The 12,397-nt window shown below is 45.5% G+C and overlaps 1 protein-coding gene across 1 annotated transcript in view; it reads left to right on the forward strand.

Annotated features, from left to right (window-relative positions):
• Positions 1-12,397, forward strand: part of ZNRF3 (zinc and ring finger 3) — a 93,963-nt gene that overhangs the window by 36,378 nt on the left and 45,188 nt on the right. Inside the window, exon 2 of the mRNA XM_054996955.1 lies at positions 6,026-6,151. Within this exon, the coding sequence (XP_054852930.1) occupies positions 6,026-6,151 (126 nt within the window). The remainder of the gene's footprint in view (positions 1-6,025; positions 6,152-12,397) is intronic.

Below are 12,397 nucleotides of genomic sequence, written 5' to 3' on the forward strand. Positions count from 1 at the left end.
GAACCCTAGGGCACAGGCAGGCGTGGCAGGTGAGAAGTCGAGGTGGTTCTGAAATAAAAATGAGACTGAGAAATTGTGCAAGCGAGGTTCTTTCTCTGGGAAGCAGTCAGTACTTCATGGGTTTCTTTGCAACGGAGCAGTTGTGCATGCACAGTTTGTGACATAGTTTCTTCCTACATGTATTCTCAGAGGGCTGGGAGGGACCTGCATTCAGTGTTGGCCAAACATATTCTTGCCTAGATGTTCCAGATTTGTCCATTGTTTTGCAAGGGTATTTGCCTGGCTCTGCCTCTTGGAGAGGGTGTCAGGGATCTATCTTCCAGGGCAGTTGCTGAGGTGAGGCAAAGTGTAAACTGGTAAAACAGTAATTGAGTCATTGTGGACCAGATTGGCTGTGTCTGCGCAAGAACTGGGGAGGGGGGGACCAGTAAAGGTAGAATAACCCTACTGACTTTTCTGTAGCTTCAGGTGTAAAGGATGGACTTGTTTAGCAAAAAGACCTTGGCAGCCAAGCTCCTTGTTGCCATGCCCTCCTCCTTGCAAAAAGAGCGCATCTTGCTGCCTCCTCCTCAGCTGCACGGGAAGGCTTCACCGCGTTATCATCGGGAGGGCCTGTGGGAAGGGGGAGTTCTCAGTGCCCCAGAGAAGAATATGCTGGAGGGGGCAGGACTGTGAAACCTCCCACTGGGATGCTGGAGAGGCAAAGAAGTTTCCAGGCGGTTGCTCAAAGTGAGCACCAGGGACAAGACAATACAGATCAGGGTCTCAAAAGCAGTGGGCGTTCCAGAGAGGGTTGCCAACTGAGCAAGAGAGAGGTTTAGTTTGCTTCTCTGCCTTTAACGGAAGCCTGATCTACAGAAATCGGCAAAAGAGCCGCCGCTTACTACTAGCACATTCCTGCAGGTCAAGCTGCTATGACGGGGCACAGTAGGAGCCTGCAAAAGCCAGAAGTTGGCAACTGCTAGACCTGGCTCAGGACACTTGCAGGGTGTTATGGGAGGAGCCTCTGGTGCTCGTGATTGGAAAGGGGATGGGTGCAGGATGGGTTTGGGGCTCGGGGAATCGGGGAGAAGAAGCGGGGGGGGGGGGTCAGGCTGCAGGTTTACATGCAAGGAACCCTAACCCCACCCTCAGTCGTCTGAGTGAAGGAGGTCAGGATGTGGCCAACTGAAGCAAGTCCTAAGACTAGGCAATGTGCGTGTTTTTTTTAAAAAAGGCAGGAATCTCACACCCTCTGACTGGGGGAGGAGGAGGGGGTGTTCCCTCTCTGCACTCTCTTCCTTTCTTTTTCTTTATGTTTTAAGGGGGAAGCAGCAAGAGGGAAGGGGGGAGAGCTGGTTGGATTTCGGCATGCAGGGACTATAGCTGCTGCTGCTGACATACAGTGCAGGTGCAGGGAGGCATCACTCTGGGGGGACAGATCCTCTCTCTCTTCCCCATAGAGGATAAGAGGGACTTTTTCATGCCCCTTATTTTCCTTCACCCGTTAAGTAACTATGTTCAGAGGTGCTTATTTCCAGCAGTTTCTTGTGTCTCACGTACCCTTAATTTATAGTGGATGGCAATGCGCTAGCAAGGTCCATTGGCTTGGGGGCCGTATTGATTCTGTTTGCTGGTATTTTTGGTCCTGGGAGTGTGTTTTGTGCCATCCAGTCACCTCTGACCTATGGCAACCCTGTGAATGAAAGACTCTAGAGCTTCCTATTATTAACAGACTTGCTCAGATCTTTCACACTGGAAGACGTGGCATCTTTTATTGAGTCAAACCATCTTGTTTTAGGTCTTCCTCTTTTTACTGCCTTCTACTTTTCCTACCATTATTGACTTTTCCAGAGAATCTTGTCTTCTCATAATGTGACCAAAGTACAATATCCTTAGTCTTGTCATTTTAGCTTCCAGGGAGAATTCAGCCTTGATTTGATCTAGGACCCACTTATTTGTCTTTTTGGCCCTCTATGTTATCTACAAAACTCTCCTTCAGCACCACATTTCAAAGGAATCAATTGTTTTCCTGTCAGCTTTCTTCACTGTCCAACTTTCACGTCTATACATAGTAATGGGTAATACCATAGTTTGGATTATCTTGATCTTGGTCCCCAGAAAGACAGTTTCATCTTTAAGAAGCTTTTCTAGTTCCCTCACAGCTGCTCTTCCAAGTCTCAATCTCCTTCTGATTTCCTCATTGTAGTCTCCCTTTTGGTTGATGACTGAGCCAAGGAATAGAAAATCTTGAACGATTTCAATTTCCTCATTGTCATATTTAAAATTGTGTAACTCAGTGATCATTACTTTTGTCTTCTTGATGTTCAGTTGTACTCCTGCTTTGGCGCTTTCTCCTTTAACCTGCATCAGAAGTTGTTTCAAGTCTTCACTATTTTCTGCCAATAACGTGGTGTCATCTGCATATCTCAAATTGTTAACATTCCTCCCACCAATTTTCCCTCCACCTTCTTCTAGATCTAATCCAGCTTTCCTTATGATATGTTCTGCATAGAGGTTGAACAGGTAGGGAGATAATATGCATCCTTGTCTGATACCCTTGCCAATTGGAAACCATTCTGTTTCCCCATATTCTGTCTTGACAGGAGCCTCTTGCGCAGAGGACAGGTTGCACATCAGAACTGTCAGATGTTGTGGCACCCCCATTTCTTTTAAAGCTCTCCATAGTTCTGTACAGTCTACTTTTGTCTGTTGCCCACATTGGTCATTGTGGGTGCTCTGAAGGAGTGCTCCCTGCAGGCACCAAGGAGACACCTTTTGGGTTGCTCCTAGAGGTGGAGGAAAACCAGGGATCAGTCTTTGTTTCAGAGAAGAGATACTTTGGGGGGAGAAGAAAGTGGTTGCCAAACAACACTCCTGTGGGTCCCATGGTGCCCCTGAGTGCCAGTTGCAAAAAACGATATACCCTTTAGCTCTAATTATCTTCTCTCTCCCCCCCCCCAAGCAAGACAGTAAGGCAGAGAGGGAGAGAGAGAGAGAGAGAGAGTAAGCAAGCAGGGGGCCCAAATGAACGGGTCACCACCACAAATATGTTATTGCAGTGTGCGCTGTGTAATTAAGTAAAACCTGTTCTTTAACAATCCTGTCCCTTTTGCTTTAATGTTTCTTACTTAATGAACAATTACTGTTCTGTTAATGGTAACAGCCAATGCTATTTGGTTGTGATCAGGGTCACCTGGGAGGCCGTGGCGGAATCCTCATTCGAGGGCCAGAGTGGCTGTCAACAGCCCTGAGGCATGAAAGGGCGTGGTGGGTGGTAGGTTTGGAAGCTGGCTTGGGTGGGCATGTGCTGGGAGGAGGGCTATGACAGGGAGAACACAGAAGGCCCCCCCAAAGTGCAAGAGAGTCGGGGTGCTGGGGGTTATGAAGACCCAATTCCTAAGTCTGGAGGGCTTTGTGGCCATGTGTTCTCCAGGAAAGCAAGTGATAGCACAGCAGCAGAGAGGTGAACTGCCCTGTGCGTATGAATACAGTTGCGAATGAAAGGAAGACCCGTTTCCAGGACTCCGTAATGGACCCAAACCTCTTTATGCTGATGCTTCCCTCCAGAAGTGGCTGAATCGACTTGAGTTCCTTCCAAAAGAATCCTGGGAATTATTTCAGGGCACAGGTGGGGCTCTAAATATCTGCTGCAGGGTGGGATGGAAGATGAGAGGAACTAGAAAAAGAATGCCACAAAGGAAGAGGAAGAAAGGAAGTTCTCAGGTGTGATGGATGGGAAGGTAAATCTCACGCGAAGGTACAGAAGTTGCACAGCATGCGGAGCGTATGAAAGCGGTGCATCGGGTGATCATTTAGGTCTTCGCTAGGAAGTAAATGTACCTGTGGAGGAGAGACTCAGTCCTAGTCTTGTGTGATTTTACCCACAAAGTGACTATTGGGAACTGGGAATATGGATGACGGTGGAAAGATACCTCTTGGAGCGCCCCCCCCCCCCCCTTTGACATCTATGGCGCAGCCTGTTCTTGGAGATAGTTAGCAGTGCTGGTTCAGAGATGAGAAGTCTGGAGGCATTAGAGTTAGCAGGTTAAAAGTACCCTAAATAAACAATTCAAGATAAACAGCCTATTATCCCTGTTCCCCAAGAAAATGCCTGCAGCTTAAATCCCATTAGAAGTCATTGTAAAGAAAAGAGCACTCAAAATAGCTAAAAACTGTTCCTCCATAACCTCACCAACAAACTGCTCGTTTGACAGCAGAGGCAGTTGTGGGCTCTAACAGATGCCGGGAGGCCACCTGAATTAAGGGACGAGCCACCAGGAATGCATCTTCAAGATCTGAACAGCTTCTCTATTAATTCCATTTTAAGAGATACGTACAGTGCCAGGGAAAATGAATGTGCATTTATTTCCATTTCTTTTACTATTACTCAGTCTATTTGTGTGGTTTGCATGCTTAGACTTTACCAATTAAACTTCTTTTCATTTTAAATCTGATCTCCGTAAAACCACATTGAGCTTTGATAAGCCCATATTTACCAGGAGCATAAAAAGGGTGGGTAGTTGTTACAACTTACTTGTCTAGAGAGCTTGTATTGGAGAGATTAGTCCCCTTTGTAGGAATTTGGGGAGAGAGGAGGCTCAAAACTGATCCTAAGGCCTTGTAAGAGATTAGAGGCAAGAAGAGCCTGCGTGCAGATTCTTGGGCAGGACAGACCTCTGAGCTTTGGTCTGCTGCTGGAGTCGGTGTACCATGAGAAAAAAGGGGGGTGGAGAAAGAGGTGCCTTGTTGGGGTCTCGCAGCTGGGGACCCGAGTTGGCGAAGCAATGTTTTCATTCCCTGTGGGGCAGATGCAGGTGCTGTGAGCCCCCTCCTCCTCATGAAGGTTCTAGGAGATCTTTTGAGAATGTCTGCTGTTTGAACTGGCCTCTTCCTGCAGGTTTCAAAAGAGAAAGCGTTTCTGTTATAGTTCTGCAGCAGGGCTCCTAGGAAGAACTTTGAAGTAACAGAGGTTTAGAGGATCTTACAGATGATAATTTCTGGAGCTATAGTCATGACTTCAGCATGACGGAGGCTTGAGCTCTTGTCCCGTATCAGTGATGTGATAAATGTGCAAAATTAATGGAGGGTCCGTGGTTGAAGAGGTAGCACCGCGGGGAGGAGAGGGGTTGGAATTCTTTCTCTTTTAAAACAGAAAATGTGCATTCTTATGATGAGTGCATGTCCTCAAAGAGAAAAGCTCTTAATTTTAAAATATCCTTATTACTAAAGAGCTCCTCGTTAGGTACTGGAGGCGAGTGCTTGGCTTTTTCTTGAAAGCAAACCTTCAAATATATAATATTTAAAAATATCGTAGAGGCATTGGTGATAAGTTGGGGAAGAACTGTGACTTGTCATTGGCAATGTTATGGGCACTGCCCAGAAGATGCTTGTGCCAGTGGCATGAAAACGTACGTGCCTGTATGTCTTCACCAGCTCTGTGCTGCTTGGAGGAAGAAGAGCTGGGTTGCAGATAGCGGGTCACTCCTGGAACTCTAGAAAAGGAATGGGTGAGGGGGGCTTCCTAGTGATGGAAGTACCGGGGGGGGGGAAGGGATGTATTACAAGGAACAAAAAGAGGGGAGGAGTTTTTCTTCTCTGGAAATGTCTTCTGTACAAAGCCTCAGAAAAATGACTGCTAGTCTTCATTCCATAATATTTGATTGTGACCATGAAACAGAAGCTCTCTGATGTTTGACCTTAGCGATAGAAAAGAATTCAGCAATTACCATCCAGGCTTTTTGGATCTGCTTTAAAGCGTTCCACATTGAGAAGAGAGGGACAATTGCGCTCCTGCACAGTACCTGTTTTGAAGAGACTTCTGGACAGGAAAAGCTCCCTGACTTATAGCTAGGCTCTTCCCACATGGATGTTTTGCTCGACATTTTTTGGCCACTTTCTAAATAAATAATAATAAAACAAATATTCCTCGGCATGGTGGCGCCCCGGCATCTGTCAGGATGGGAGGGAGGACCTTTGGGTGGTGTGGGGGTTGTTTTCCTTCTGTACTTCTTGGAGGCTTCATCTTCTCCTTTGTTGATTCCAGATGCATCCATTGGGGCTCTGCAATAGCAACGATGAAGAGGACTTGTATGAATATGGCTGGGTTGGAGTAGTGAAACTGGAGCAGCCAGAGCTGGAGCCCAAGCCCTGCCTCACTGTTCTGGGCAAGGTAAGGACCGAACCTGGGTGTTCCCCTGCCGTGCGGAAGGTGCTGCTGCTAAGATATGCTGTCAGCTTGCATTCTGTTGCTTCAGTGGATTTAAATGAGCAGGAGTGACAAGCTTGGACCCAGAGCTGACTTCTGTGACAGGGATAGGGCCAGTCCCTGAGTTTGGCTTTGAGGCTCAGTCTGTGGTACCTTCTGAAGAAGGGAGCTGTAACTCTTGAAAGTTCATACCCTGAAAATCTTGTTGGTCCCCCCAGTGCCACTGAACTCAGATCCATCTGTGGCACTGCAGGCCAACACAACTGCCTACCTGAAAATAGCTTCTGTAGTCTCACCATCTGGACAGAGTTTGGGAAGCATGTGGAGTCTGCAAGCCATGCTGGAGCTTGATTCCTTGTTGGCTGCTAGTGATTTCCACAGGGTGAACATTTCCGGCTGGCGTTCTGCCACTCCAATCAGTGCCGTAATGCAGATTCCTCCTAGATTGGAACCTTTTCCTAATCTTGGACTGTACTAAGAATGAGGCCTGTTGCGTCTGGTGGCTCTCTTGCTGCCCTTTTATTTTCTTAAGTCTCTCCCCCCCCCCTTTTGGCAAAGTCTTTGTGTGCTGCAGGGTTGGGTCAGTATGGGGCAGATTTGTTTGTTTGCTGAGACTGCCCCAAGGGGCAGCAGCCAAGACTAGGCTGGAGCGAGAGCCTGTGTTGCTGTTGCGTTGCCGCCGCCGCCGCCGCCGTGTATTGGGAGGAGGGCTCTTCTTTCCTCGTGGGAATTGGAATGGCTGAACAGATGAGCAACTGGGAGAGTTGCACCGAGAATTCTGCTTTGCGAGCAGAGCAAACAGCTGGTGGGGGGGAGTGCTTCCGCCTGTGGCTCCCCTCCATTGGCATTTGACTGTGGAAAGTTAACAAGTGAGGGGATAATGCCTTTGAAAAGCAGTTTTACAAAAAGAGAAGCTTGGCACAGTTAAACATGAATGGTGATGGGGCAAAGAGCTCCTTCATCAGGGCAGGTGTGCAATGGGAACTCCAATGGGAATGAAGGGGGAGTGGTGGCAAATGGGGAGGGCCTTGGCATGTTGCATCTGTTCCTTTTCTCACACCTTGAGTGGCTGCCAGGGCTGGCAGCACCTGCCAGGGCTGGCAGCACCTGTGAGAGAGCATAGTGGATTTGCACTGAGTCGAGCCATTAGTCCACCTGCATCTGCATTTTCTGCTCAGCACAGCAGTGGCTCTCCAGGTCCTAGGCAGAGAAAGGTCTCTCCTAGCACCTGCTGCCTGCCTGCCTTCCTGCCTCCTAGCACCTGCGGGCCCTGATCCTGGGACATCCTGCATGCAAAGCAGGAGCTCTACTGCTGAGCCAAGGGTGTCCAGTCACTGCTGGGTTTGACTGGCTCCAGTGGTGGCTCAAGCATCTGTGACTACACCGCAGTATCTTGAGGGCACCATTGGGGCCGCAGGGGAGGCTCCGAGGGGGTACTGGCCAGCCAGAGGCCTGAAGTCTTTGTGCTTTTCACGCTCTGGGGCTGGAGCAGAAATACTTTGCAGGATTCCATTACGATACAGAACAGTCACAACGTACAAAAAGGCTTTAACAGATGAACAGATATAAAACATTTGATCAAACATAAACATATACACATAAACAGGAAATGGGGGCGCTGAAAGTTAGTGAGGGAATCCCAAACACAGAAAAGTCTTTGCCTGCTGGCAGGAGACCGTGCTAGAGGGGGGCCAGCCGATCTTGCTGGGGAGGGAGCTCCAGACTTTGGGTACCACAACCCAGGTCTTTCCTTTGGTTTGTTTGTTTGTTTGTCATCTGCCTTTCTCACTGAGACTCAAGGTGAATTACACAGTGTCAGTCAACAACAAAAAAAGCTGGGACATTCAATAAACAGTGTAATGATAGAATATGAAAAAGCAAATTTGCAGAGGGAAAAAGACAGAAATCTGTTGGAGCTGAAGCAGAGTATAAGCAATTCCAAAATTGACATATTGAAATATTGCAGAAACTGCCCATTAGGATCATGCTTACAGCAACAGACAGAATACAGTAGTATAGTCTACACTCCCTGTCCCTGTACCAAAACGTCTGCTGAACCATTTCCTTACAGCACAGCCCTCCCACCTGTTTAAAAAAGCCCTCCTGAATAATTTAGTTTTGCACAATTAGCAGAAAGTCAGGAGAGTGGAAGCCATCCTGATCTTAGCAGACAGGCCATTCCATAAGGTGGGGAGTGGGACGTATCAGAGACGGCTCATGTACAGGCCGTTGTGGATTCTGCCCATTGCAGTGTGGCACCTGAAGAATCATAAGAGTTGGAAGGGGCCATACAGACCACCTAGTCCAACCCCCTGCCCAGTGCAGGATCAGCCTGAAGCATCCTGTTCAGAAGGCCCTGTTCAGATGAACAGCACTCCCGAGGTGGTCCTGCAGATATTAGGGACAAAGGCCATGAAGAGCTTTTTACGTGGTAGCCAAAACCTTGAATTGAGCTGGGTAATTGATGGGTAGCCAGTGGAGTGGCTGCAGAATGGGAGTGATAGGCATGCTCCGTCTCGCTCCTAGTAACTGATCTGTGGCCTTCTGCTCCTGTTGGAATCTCAGAGTTGACTTTGAGGGGAGACCTTGGGTTGCCACCTGCCTAGCCTCAGATGGTGGGGGCACATGATGCAGGACCCCTGTAGATGCCCGTAGTGATCAGGGAAAGATCAGGGCGATGTCTACAATGCGCTCGTCCCAAGACGTTGGGAGCCACTGTAGGTGGCATAAGACAGTCCTGATATGGCCCTGTGACCCGCTCCAGTCAACACTTTGGCCACAGCATTCTGAACCAATTGCGGTTTCTGGACAGTCTTCAAGGGCAACCCGACATAGGTCATATTGCAGTAGTGTCATCAATTAAAAAAAATATCCACTATGAGGCATCTTAGAGGCATCTAAGAGTGCCTCTCTTGGGTGGTTAAAAGTTTGCTGCCACATCTCTTGTGATCCCTCGAGGTCCTTGAGAAGCACATTGGCAAAACTTCCTTGCAACTGCGTCTCCTGTCCTTTTTCATCTTTCTTCACTCCTTCCCATCAGCTGTGGAGAGCTCCTCCTGCCTCTGCATAAGGATGACCTCCAGAGAGAATTGATCTGTTGATGGGAAAGTTTCCCAGTCGGTGCTTACCCTGGAGGGCTGCTGTTTGGCCACGATTAAGCCAGGTCCTGAAGGGCTCCCACGGAGCCAGATAGCATCAGTACAGGAGCAGGCCATTGGAAGGACCTGTCTGGGTCCAAGCTAAGCCTGGGCCATTTTTATGTCCCTCTCAATCCACCCAAGGCTCATCTGGTCTAGCAACAGTTGCCAGCTTGTATCCTCCTGGGAGCTTTCAGCAGACTCAAGAGGTGCATCGGATTTGACCAGGGTCAGACTTTTTGTTTGCCAGCAAGGTTGGCCAGTCTTCAGTTTTTCCTCTGTTGTTGGAGAACTAGCAAAAAGTGAGTGTTGACAGTGTTCTAACTGAAATAGCCTAGACTGCGTTTAGTGGCATGAACCATCTTGGCCCCTTTCTAGCATTCCCCTTTTGTAAGGGGGTGTTGGTGTTGGAAAGACAATTCTGCAGTTATCTGCCTACCTGTTGTATTCCAAACACATCAGCAGTGGCTAAACAAGGTGTTGTTGTAAGAGCCCTGGAGTAGCAACATCAGTTCTAGGTTTCAGAGTCTGCACACCCAATTTACAGCAAAGGTTTTTCCAGAAAAGTTTGAAGTGCGGAAACTATTTCGAAAATGTTCTGATGCCGCTGATGTTCTCTCTCAGATGACAAACACTCTAGAGGTGTTATGGCAGCATAAAGTGTAGCATTTTATTTATTTAAAACATTTCTATGCCAGGCCCCCCAAGGTAATGAAAACCAAAAAAAATCACAGGGACCATAATCCAACAATGAAGTTTTATGTTTCACACCGCATAATGAAGAAAAAATCAAAATTGGCCGGTGAGCCAAATTTTTTTTTACTGTAAACTCCCGGCTGGAGGTGGCAACGGGCTTGCCAGCTTCAGAATATCCCGTTTCGCACCCGTGTGCTTCTTCTAAAGCCGCTACATCTGGAATTAACACAGGTAAGGTATAAGTGCGTATCCATCTTATAAACATTGTAACAAAACACTTTGTAAGTTTTACAGTCATACTTATGCATACATAAATTTCTACTGTAAAATATAACCAAGCCCCACATCAAGGAAAAACTCACCGAGATTAAGTCATCCACAATTTTCCAGTCACATTTAGTATGGTCTGTCTCCAAAGTATTTTTTCACCCAGGAAACATAAATTTCCTTCACATCAAGGAAAAACTCGGTGAGTTTTTCCTTGATGTGGGGCTTGGTTATATTTTACAGTAGAAATTTATGTATGCATAAGTATGATTGTAAAACTTACAAAGTGTTTTGTTACAATGTTTATAAGATGGATATGCACTTATGCCTTACCTGTGTGTTAATTCCAGATGTAGTGGCTTTAGAAGAAGCACACGGGTGCGAAACAGAATATTCTGAAGCTGGCAAGCCCGTTGCCACCTCCAGCCGGGAGTTTACAGTAAAAAAAAATTTGACTCACTGGTCAATATTGATTTTTTCTTCATTGTGCGGTGTGAAATTTAGGTCTGTACTTCTGAACATAAAACTTCATTGTTGGATTGTGGTCCCTGTGATTTTTTTGGTTTTCATTGCTTCTGAGACCACCCCCCTCTTTGGATTCAGGCCCCCCAAGGTGTCAATTTCGGACAGTAAAAAGTATTTAAAATACAAATGCATATGATTTAAAAAAATAGTATAGAGTAATTTACTGAAAATTATTACAAGAACACAAACTATTGGAATCTACAGAAACCAATCAGATCCAAATGAACTTACTATATTTAAAACAGAAATATTGGTTTCATTCACCGAAGCAATTAAAATTATTAGCATGGAAAATAAAAAAAGGGTGTCTAAGATTATAAATGCAATTCAAGATAAAAAAAGGGAAAATTCTACAGATATTGTGCAATGTTTCAGGGAGTTTTAAAGCAAACTATACACCTCGACAAATCCTCCCAAAGACAAAATTCGAAATTTCTTATCCACCTCAAACAAACTAAACAATTAAAGGATGCGCACCGTCAAATGCTAAATAATCCAATCACGCTCACCAAAACTCAAGCAGTGATAAAAAGATTGAAAAATAACAAATCAGCTGGTCCTGATGGCTTCCTGTCAGAATTCTATAAAAAAAAATTAGTTCAGTCATAACTCAACCTCTAACAGATGTGTGTAATAATCTTTTAAATATGGGAAAGCAACCTCCTACTTGGAGTGAAGCAAACATAATCGTTATACCAAAACCAGGCAAGAACCATCTTAATCCCGCATCATACCATCCCATTTCACTTCTCAACCAAGATTATAAAATATTTACTTCTATTATAACACAAAGATTAAACTCCATAATAAAACACTACTTCCACCATCACCAATCTGGCTTTATCCCAGGGAGAGACATAACAGATAACATCCACAAAACTTTGAATATCCTTGCTGCTTGTCAATATCAAAAGTCAGAACTACTTTTAGTATTGTTGGACATAGAAAAAGCATTTGACTCCCTTGAAACATCATATCTTCACTCTCTACTGCAATATACGAATTTTGGCTCCAAATTCTGCCAAGCCTTACAAGTCATTTATTCACAGGCTAAAGCTAAAGTTAAGATAAATAATAAGTTATCAAAGGAAATAAGACTCACAAGGGGAACTAGACAAGGGTGTCCACTTTCACCACTTCTCTTTGCCTTAGCATTGGAACCTCTAGCTAATGAAATTCGTAACAATATGCAAATTCATGGTATAGAAATTACTTCTAAAACTTATAAACTTAGCATGTTCGCAGGTGACATGCTTCTTTATTTTACAAAACCAGACACTTCACTATTACAGTTACAAAAGACTCTTGACATATTTGCCCAAATTTCTGGTTTAAAAGTCAATATACAGAAATCACTTTTAATGCCTATCAACCTCTCACAAACCTCTCACAGATAAAGGTAAAATCTCTTCAAATTTCAATGGTCTAATAAATACCTTCCATATCTAGGCATTAACATTCCATCAAATTTTAATCACATGCTAAAATACAATCACATACAAACAATCCAAGAAATAAAGAAAAATATCTTGATTTGGTGTAAACAGCATTGTGACTGGTATGCTACATACCACTTAATTAAAAA

The sequence above is a fragment of the Eublepharis macularius genome, chromosome 13, assembly GCF_028583425.1.
Source record: "Eublepharis macularius isolate TG4126 chromosome 13, MPM_Emac_v1.0, whole genome shotgun sequence".
In the NCBI taxonomy this organism is placed as follows: Eukaryota; Metazoa; Chordata; class Lepidosauria; order Squamata; family Eublepharidae; genus Eublepharis; species Eublepharis macularius.